The 10,318-nt window shown below is 44.9% G+C and overlaps 1 protein-coding gene across 1 annotated transcript in view; it reads right to left on the bottom strand.

Annotated features, from left to right (window-relative positions):
- Positions 1 to 904: 904 nt before the first annotated feature.
- Positions 905 to 10,318, bottom strand: part of SNTB2 (syntrophin beta 2) — a 122,606-nt gene continuing 113,192 nt past the window's right edge. The window contains exons 6-7 of the mRNA XM_033218820.1: positions 3,997 to 4,181; positions 905 to 2,886 (exon numbers count right to left, since the gene is read on the bottom strand). Coding sequence (XP_033074711.1) covers positions 2,794 to 2,886; positions 3,997 to 4,181 — 278 coding nt within the window. The 3' untranslated portion in view covers positions 905 to 2,793. The remainder of the gene's footprint in view (positions 2,887 to 3,996; positions 4,182 to 10,318) is intronic.

Here is a 10,318-nt window from a genome sequence, read left to right as displayed (position 1 = left end):
AACAACCTTGGTCATCATGATTGGAGAGCTCTTAAGTATGTAAGACAAGCAGCAAAAGGGCTCTGGTTCTTGGGGCTGCTAATGGACAAAAGAAACCTCCCATTCTTTCATTTCACACCAAGACTCAAAAGATATTATTAAGAACCCTACAGCCCTCAGTGCTATACATGTCAGTTTAACCTTGACCAAAATGAGTGAAAATGCACATGCCTTGCCCTTCCTGCTCACACTTTAATTCCACCTATTTTACATCTTCATATAACCAACGAGCAGGGTGGCTCAGAAGCTCCCCTGCAAATCTCAGTGGCTTAGCCTTTCACATTAACACAGAAAACCTCAACCAAATGGCTTTGCTGCTGAAGTCTGTAAAGGCATCATTCAACATCTCATATTAATAATGCTCTCTCACTGCATAGAGGGTTCAAGATTGCCTACCTGAGGATATTACATATTGAAATTCTGATTCCAGAAATCATCTCTGGACCTTCAAGAGATTTTTTTCCTTCCCTGAAATGAAAATGTATTGTGGGCCAGGCACAGTGGCTCACACCTATAGTCCCGGCACTTTGGGAGGCGAAGGCAGGCGGATCACTTGAGGTCAGGAGTTCAAGACCAGCCTAGCCAACATGGTAAAACCCTGCCTCTACTAAAAATACAAAAATTAGCCGGGTGTGGTGGTGGGCGGCTATAATCGCAGCTACTCAGGAGAATCACTTGAACCTAGGAGGTGGAGGTTGCAGTGAGCCGAGATCATCCCACTGCACTCCAGCCTGGGAGACAGAACGAGACTCCGTCTCAAAAAAAAAAAAAAAGAAAGAAAGAAAAGAAAATTTATCTGAGATGGAGCCAATCTTAGGTTTATGAATTTTCAAAATATAAAGAGCTTTCGAAAGACATATTCTTGTCTAGATTTTAATTTCCAGTTTTAAGCAGTTCAGATAATTCATTTTTGGAACTTCGACAATTACATGAAGCTGGGGGAAGAACAGGCATCTCTTTCCAACCTCTGCATACTGTTGGTTTCACTGTAATGAGGGAGTGGGGCTGACTTCCGGGTGAAGGAGGACAATGGAGTTACAACGCTGACCTAGAACTCTCTCTGCTCTTGGGTCCTCCCACCGGTCAGGCTGCACTGAAACCAAATAGCTCATTTTGCACACACAGGTGTATTTTTCTCTTCTTTTCTCCCCCTGTGCCTGCCCCATCTGAAGTGACATCCTCCTCCACCCACCACAGCGCTCACATTCTTCTATGGCACACTTGATCAATCAAGCAAACAAGAACTTTCCCTAGACCCTTCTTCAGAGAGCATAAAGAACATCCAAGTCAATATTACCTATTCTTTGAGATCCAGGGACTATGCTAATTTTGACGTTTTATATTGATATTATACCATTTTAAATGTTTGCAGATATACACCTCCTTCAAAATTAGGAAAAACAAGCTGAGTGTGATTTTCTAACACTACATCAGTAATCTTGCTGCTACTGTGTCCTAATGATGACATCTGGCAATGCTTAACCAAAAGCAGGTAGCTGTTCCACAGTCTCATCACCCTGCCCACTGTAGAGTGTGCTGTGAAGCCAACACTAAGTCTTCAATTAGCAATTCCTTGTCCACGCCACTGCTGCCACAAAGGGCCAGGCCACGGCCGGGATGCTGCATCCCTTTGTTTTTGGGCAGCCCCAAAACAACTCGACATGATGCTTGTGTGGAAGAGCTGGCTTCACCCACCAAGTCTACTCCTCAAGCAGGCTGGCTCTTCAGGATTTATCTTGCTTAAAGAGATCTGCCTACTAAAAGAGATGCCATTAAGGAAACCCACCTCAAAGACTATTCCTCAAAACTAGGATAGGTGATCTCCTTGAAATGGCAGTGATTTCCAGTTATTCAAATAGTGACTAATAAAGCTCCACTAACCCTAACCAAAGGCACATTTGGTAAGCAATTAAAAAAATGGCTTAACCTAGGAAGAGGATTTTCATTTAAAATGAATCTCACAATATCCCCTGGCTCCTACCAAAAATAAAATGTAAAAACCTAAACCAAGCAAAACTTTTCTTTCAAAGCAGAGTTACTTCCAACTTGCTTTTCAACTCAGTCACCACTAGAAAGGAAGTGGAAGGCAAGGCAAATCAAATTTGCAAGTCCTAAGTCCTAGAGATAGCACTTAAGAGTGGGAAAGCTTGGGAAAAGGTGGGAAGTGATGGCCAGACTGAGACAGAGGGAGAGCCAGGGCAAATGGAACAACCCTTTGGTGATACAACTCAAGGACTTCCTATGGTGGAAGGAGCCAGTGAGGACAGTAAATTCCAAGACATACAACCTATCTGGAATGCTCACGAAGCAACAGGCTGCTGCAAGCTAGCACCTGGGAAGGGACAATTGTTCTGAACAAGAGATCAAGGCTAAGCACAACACAAATCCTACAGGGAGAAGAAAAAGAAAACAATGCTTGGGTATTTGATTATGTCTAAAAAGGAAAACAATGAGCCATTCTTTTTAGCAGGAGAAACAAACCTAATTACTCATAAACCATATTACGAAATGAGAATAAATCAATAGCTTCATTTTGGAGCCTTTTAGAGTCCTAGAATATCTGGCCAAGGTAGACTGTGAAAGGTAGGTCTTCTTTAAACATGGTATGGTTCAGCAGTGATTTGCAGGTCCTTGGGAAGGCACTGTGCTGAAGGAGAGAGCAAAGAGTTTTCTTTTTGTGCTTTTTTTTTTTTTTTTTTTTGAGGTGGAAATATTTCTTGTGACAGTCAAGGCTCTTTTCTGATTTTTTGTTGCTCATACAAGCAGTCCCATACGAGTGACTTTGGCCGATAAGAATGTGTGCAACACAAATACAATCGGCTTCGGACAAGAGTGCAGGTCCATCGTCTGTGGAGAAAGGACACTAAGTATCACTACCTCACTGCCATATACAGACAACTGAATACATGAAGATGCAAAATAAATTTACTTTTAAGGTAGGTAAAGAATGTGCCAGAGCTATGGAAACTCTTGGGAACTTAAAGCCACAGGCAAAAGTGCACTATGGAGTAAGGTTATTTTCCATGTCATAATACTGGTGTGAGGTTTCACATCCCCGATTAGGAGACAACTGGTGGTGTACTGGGTTCCACCATGCCTGGTAGGAAGAACTAAATAGTAGAGGATTTAAAATCTAAGGCCAGGCGCGGTGGCTCATGCCCGTAATCCCAGCACTTTGGGAGGCCAAAGCTGGCGGATCATGAGGTCAGGAGATCGAGACCGTCCTGGCTAATATGGTGAAAACCCATCTCTACTAAAAGTACAAAAAATTAGCCAGGCATGGTGGCACATGCATGTAATCTCAGCTGCTCAGGAGGCTGAGGCAGGAGAATCACTTGAACCACAGAGGCAGAGGTTGCAGTGAGCTGAGATGGTGCCACTGCACTCCAGTCTGGGTGACAAAGCGAGACTCCATCTCAAAAAAAAAAATAAAAAAGAAAAAGAAAAATGATAACAAAAACCAACACCCAATGTCATCTGGAAAACTGAGGAACAGCAGATACCGTGGCTCACACCTGTAATCCCAACACCTCGGGAGGCCAAGATGGGAAAATCACTTGAAGACAGGAGTTCAAGACCATCCTGGGCAGCAAAGCGAGACCTCATCTCTACAAAAAATACAAAAATTGGCCAGGCATGGTGGCACACGCCTATAGTCCAGTCCCAGTTACTCAGAAGGCTGAGGCAGGAGGATCACTTCAGCCCAGGAGATACAGGCTGCAGGGAGCTATGATCGCACCACTACACTCCAGCCTGGGCGACAGAGACCCCATCTTAAAAAAAAAAAAAATTTAATTAAAAATTTCATGGTTCTAAATGGAATGTCAGTCCATGATTTTGTATATAAGGGGTAAGAAGTAATGAGAAGGAAAGAGAACATCTATTAGATAAACATGTGTTTCAGAAACACTCTTACCAGTTCTCCCTCGGGACCACCAAAATCAGAAACACTCTTACCAGTTCTCCTTCGGGACCACCAAAATCCAAGTATAGATTTCGGATGCCATCATCAGCAGACATCTTCAGCCTTTCAAAGGGGTAGCGGTATAATATGCTGCTAGAGCCTCCATTTTCCCTGGAGATGGTGAACCCATTTTCATAGTGAATAGTAAGCCTCACCTCTTGGCCATTTAACATGCAGCCTGTTGGAGAAAAGCAAAAAACATTGGTTGTAAAGTTGTTATGCCAGTTATCAAGTGAAACGGGATTCTTCTGACTTCAAAATAGGAAAAATATTTTCTTGAGAATGTGTGATACCTAACCTATATGGAACCTTCTAACGTGTGTTTTGTTTTGGTCACTGAGATGAGGCAGAAATGACCATAACACTCCTTGACATCTGATTCAGTTTAATTCCATGAGTATCCACTGAACACTCATAGTGGCAAGTGTGTGTAGGCTGTGCAGGGCACTGGAGAAGCAAGAGGCACAGTCCCTGCTCTCAAGGACTTTGTAAATGCATTAGCATAAACAGGAAATCCCCAGCTGTGTAAGGCAGAATGTACAGAACATGAGCAAACTCCAAACTGAATGAGGCCAGTCAAGAAAAGGTTTCCTGGAGGAGATGGGCCTTCAGATAGGCCCTAAAGAACTGGTAAAACTGGCCGGGTACGGTGGCTCACAGCTGTAATCCCAGCACTTTGGGAGGTCGAGGTGGGTGGATCACTTGAGGTCAAGAGTTCGAGACCAGCCTGGCCAACAAGGCAAAACCCGTCTCTACTAAAAATACAAAAATTAGCCAGGCGTGGTGGCACATGCCTGTAATCCCAGCTACTCAGGAGGCTGAGGCAGGATAACTGCTTGCACCCAGGAGGCAGAGGTTGCAGTGAGACAAAATCACACCACTGCACTCCAGCCTGGGTGACAACAGCAAGACTCTGTCTCAAAAAAAAAAAAGAATTGGTAAAACTGGACAGGCAGGGAGGAACAGTCAGAAGGACTGAACTGGGCGAGAAGGAACAACCAAAGGAGCAAAGGCAGAGAGGCCTTTCAGGAGCTGTGACATGGTTTGGTTGGCATTTGGGATGAAGATAAAGATTACATTCATCAAAGTTAAAGGCTATACTCAGCAAAAGTCACATAGTCAATGCTATCAAAGATACAATTCAAAGGATACCTCTGAATTGACAGGATACAAACAATTTTGGTCATCAAGACTGGCAAATACCCCAGGTGTGGAGGCTCATGCCTATAATCCCAGCACTCTGGGAGGCTGAGGCAGGAGGATCACTTGAGGCCAGGTGCACTAGAGACCAGCCTGGGTAACATGACAAAATCTCATTTCTACTAAAAATAAAAAATGTATCAGGGCATGGTGGTGTGTGCCTATAGTCCCAGCTACTTGGGAGGCTTGGGTGGGAGGATCACTTGCGTCCAAGAGTTCAAGGCTGTAGTGAGCTATGATCATGCCACTGCACTTTAGCCTGGGTGACAGAGCAATGTCTAAACAATTTTAAAAAGAAAGATTTAGAAGTCCTTTTTTGTTTTGTTTTGTTTTGCGATGGAATCTCCTTTTGTTACCTAGGCTGGGGTGCAGTGGCGTGATCTTGGCTCCTTGCAACCTCAGTTTCCTGGGCTCAAGCAATTCTTCTGCCTCAGCCTGCTGAGTAGCTGAGATTACAGATGCACACTACCACGCCCGGCTAATGTTTTTGCATTTTTAGTAGAGACAGGGTTTCACCATGTTGGACAGGTTGGTCTTGAACTCCTGACTGCAAGTGATCCACCCACCTCGGTCTCCCAAAGTGTGGGGATTACAGGCACAAGCCATCGCACATGTTTTTTTTTTTTTTGAGACAGAGTCTCGCTCTGTAGCCCAGGCTGGAGTGCAGTGACATGATCTTGGCTCACTGCAACCTCTGCCTCCCAGGTTGAAGCGATTCTCCTGCCTCAACCTCCTGAGTAGCTAGGATTACAGGAGTGTGCCACCACACCCGGCTAATTTATGTATTTTTCGTGGAGATGGGGTTTCACTATGTTGGTCAGGCTGGTCTCGAACTCCTGAACTTGTGATCCACCCATCTCAGCCTCCCAAAGTGCTGGGATTACAGGTGTGAGACACCGTGCCCGGCCCTCCCCCTCGTTTTTTTTTTTTTTTTTTAGGCAGAATCTTGCTGTGTCACCCAGACTGGAGTGCACTGGCACAATCTCAGCTGACTGCAACCTCTGCCTCCCAGGTTCAAGCAATTCCGGTGCCTTAGCCTCCTGAGTAGCTGGGATTACAGGCGGGCACCACCACACCCAGCTAATTTTTTGTATCTATTAGTTGAGACAGGGTTTTGCCATGTTGCCCAGGCTGGTCTCGAACTCCTGAGCTCAGGCAATCCACCTGCCTCGGTCTCCCAAAGTGCTGGGATTACAGGTGTGAGCCACTGTGCCTGGCCTGAGAGGTTTTTTTTGTTTTTGTTTTTGTTTTTTGAGATAAGAGTCTCACTCTGTCATCCAGGCTGGAGTGCAATGGCACAACCTCAGCTCCTTGCAACCTCCACCTCCTGGGTTCAAATGATTCTTGTGCCTCAGCTTCCCGAGTAGCTGGGATTACAGGTGTTCACTACCACGTCTGGGTAATTATTGTATTTTTAGTAGAGACAGGGATTTCACCATGTTGGCCAGGCTGATCTCAAACTCCTGACCTGAAGTGATCCGCCCACCTTGGGCTCTCAAAGTGCTTGGCCCCTGAGATTGCTTTATTATTTATTTATTTATTTATTTATTTATTTGAGACAGAGTCTCTCTGTTGGCCAGGCTGGAGTGCAGTGGCACGATCTCGGCTCACTGCAACCTCTGTCTCCTGGGCTCAAGCGATTCTCCTGCCTCAGTCTCCCGAGTAGCTGGGATTACAGGCATGTGAGACTACGCCTGGCTGATTTTTGTATTTTAAGTAGAGATGGGGTTTCTCCGTGTTGGTCAGGCTGGTCTTTAACTCCCGACCTCAGGTGATCCGCCCGCCTCGGCTTCCCAAAGTGCTGGGATTACAGGTGTGAGCCACCACGCCCAGCCATAGTTTAAAATTTATAATTAATACCAGATTCTTCTGAATGAGACTGTGACCTGGTCATGTAAATGCTGTGCCAAATAGAACTAATTAAACAGTTTTTCCCTAAATGTTTAGTAGATCACACAGGCAATGATGATTAAGTGCCTGACACCCCTTACCCTTTTAGGAGTAATGAACCAAAGGGAGATAAGGGAAATAAGCCTTTCACTCTGATTTAACAGCTGTGTGTGTGTGTGTGTGTGTGTGTGTGTGTGTGTGTGTGTGTGTGAAGTGGCTCCTTTTTTTTCTTTTTTTTTAGTATAAATTCTCCATTTAGTAAGAGGAGTGGCCCTTTCTGATGGGATAGCTTCTGGGGCTTATTAGTTGAGCTATTGCAGCTGGCTCATTATGTCTTGGTTCACTTAGAATGCTTTTGAATGGCTACATACCCACTATCCACTCCAATTTATAGATAAGTCAGTAAAAAATTCAGTATGTTGATTTTGTTTAACAGGGTTGTTTCCAGAAATAGAAAAAGACACACAATAGCAGCACAATAGTAAGTACTAAAGTTAAAGGGATAAAAAACTACAGTTTTGGCTGGGCACGGTGGCTCACACCTGTAATCCTAGTACTTTGGGAGGCCGAGGCAGGTGGACTGCCTGAGCTCAGGAGTTCGAGACCAGCCTGGGCAACATGGTGAAACCCCATCTCTACTAAAATACAAAAGAAATTAGCCGGGTGTGGCGGCATGTGCCTGTAATCCCAGCTACTTGGGAGGCTGAGGCAGGAGAATTGCTTGAACTTGGGAGGAGGAAGCTGCAGTGAGCCGAGATCATACCACTGTACCCCAGCACTCCAGCCTGGGTGACAGAGTAGACTCCGTCTCACCAAAAAAAAAAAAAAAAAAAAAATCAAAAACGACAGTTCTTCAGGTATCAAGAGAGGAAGGTACATAAGCACAGGGCTCTGCGGTGGGTGCTTTTATTTTATTTTAGATGGAGTCTCGCTCTGTCGCCCAGGCTGGAGTGCAGTGGCATGATCTCGGCTCACTGCAACCTCTGTCTGCCGGGTTCAAATGATTCTCCTGCCTCAGCCTCCCGAGTAGCTGGGACTACAGGGGCGCATCACAACACCCTTTTTTTTTTTTTTTTCCAGTAGAGATGGGGTTTTGCCATGGTGGCCAGGATGGTCTCGAACTCCTGACCATAGGTGATTCACCCGCCTTGGCCTCCCAAAATGCTGGGATTACAGGCGTTAGCCACCATGCCCAGCCTGTAACATTCTTTATAGTGATAAGAGTTTCAGTGTATGGGACTGATGGCTCTTTAGTCAAAAAACAATTTTTTTTTTCCTGATGATACAAGCATGATATAACTTTAAAAATTCAAACAACTGGCTGGGCACAGTGGCTCATGCCTGCAATTCCAGTGCTCTGGGAAGCTGAGGTAGAGGACTGCTTGAGGCCAGAACTTTGAGATAAGTCTAGGCAACATAGTGAGATTCTGTCCCTACCAAAATTACAAAAATTAGCCAAGCATGGTGGCATACACCTGTAGTCCCAGTTACTTGGGAGGCTGTGGTGGGAGGATCACTTCAGCCTGGGAGGTCCAGGATGCAGTGAGCCATGTTCGTGCCACTGCACTCTAGCCTGGGCAACAGAATGAGACTGTGTCTCTAAAAAAAAAATAAATAAATAAAATAAAATAAAAATTCACACAACATAAAAGTGGTCTATAACTGCAGTTGGATTTAGGGATGGAGAAAAAGCCAGGGATGTCTATGGCCCAAATTACTGAGCAGTAAAAGGCACTGCCCACTTCAACAGCCAAGATAGGCTCTACATCTCCCTCCATTGTTTCCTCTCTTCCATTTGTCCCTCTTCCAGGCTAAGGCCAATCCCCTCACCTGTGCCTTGGATTGCATCTACCTCCACCTTCCTAGAAACTGTACAAGACTGATTACTCCTTCTACTTCTTGTGTTTTCAACACGTCCCTCTGAATCAGATCCCTCCCATTCACTTTTAAATGCTCAAGCCTCTCTCATTATTAAAAGAAATGCCACTACTCAACTCTGTACCTTACCTCCAAGGACCACTCCCCACCCACCCTCTTCCTATCAAAACTTCTTGACAGAGCTATCCACTCAGTTTGCCCATGATTCACCTCATGTCCAGTCCTCAGCCCTCTGCAATCTGCCACTGCCATCACATCGTTTTGCATCTCTCCCCAAGGGCATCAATTATCTCCATATTGCTAAATCCAACCTGCTTTTTCAGCCTCATCCTACTTGGCACTTGTAGTACTAATTGTTGGCTGTCTATCAGCTTCTATTTCTCTATTCTTCTTTATAGGCACACTCCAATTTTATTCAGGTTTTTACTGTGTCCTAATGTGTTTCAGGGAAGGGTACTCCCAACTTATGGATAGACAACTTCGGGGCCAATCAGAGCATGGGTTTCCCCTGGTGATTGTTCTGGTTCAGACTGGACATATGAGCCAAAGTGACTCAATCAGATTGAAAAGATCTATGACTAGGAAGAGAAGGCCCCTCTTTCACTCTTGCTCTCTCTCTTTTATGCAAGATAGTTAATATTTATTCTAGTTTTAGTGGCCACGTCCTATTATTTTTAGCATAAACCATTCCTACTGATACATTTACTCCTACTGACTTTTCCTCCCTTGAAATACTCTTCCTTTGGTTTCCACAGCCTTACCATCCCCACCAATCCTGGTTTTCCTTTTACTGCTCTGGCTACTACTTCTCACATTCCTAAGTTGGGGGTTGTGGGGTGGAGCATTAGCTTTTTCACACCACGGGGATGTTATTAAGTGTAAAACATACATTAGAGATGGCTAAGAAGCTCCCTGATAGTAATAAAGCTAGGAAGAAAACTTGCTCAATAAATAATAAATTAAAAAACTGGCGTTATAATAAGGTGAACACTGGGCCAGGCGCAGTGGCTCACGCCTGTAATCCCAGCACTTTGGGAGGCTGAGGTGGGCGGATCACCTGAGGGCAGGCATTCATGACCAGCCTGGCCAACAGGGTGAAACCCCGTCTCTACTAAAAATGCAAAAAAAAAAAAGAGCTGGGTATGGTGGTGGGCACCTGTAATCCCAGCTACTCAGGAGGCTGGGGCAGGAGAATCACTTGAACGCGGGAGGTGGAGGTTGCAGAGAGCCGAGATCATGCCATTGCACTCCAGCCTGGGAACAAGGGCGAAACTCCATCTAAAAAAAAAGGTGAACACTAGTAAATACAACCAGTGTTGTATTTATCCACTTTGTGTAGATAGTACA

Source organism: Trachypithecus francoisi, unplaced genomic scaffold, assembly GCF_009764315.1.
Source record: "Trachypithecus francoisi isolate TF-2019V2 unplaced genomic scaffold, Tfra_2.0 Lachesis_group10, whole genome shotgun sequence".
Lineage (NCBI taxonomy): Eukaryota > Metazoa > Chordata > Mammalia > Primates > Cercopithecidae > Trachypithecus > Trachypithecus francoisi.
This window is presented reverse-complemented; position numbering and strand designations above follow the sequence as displayed.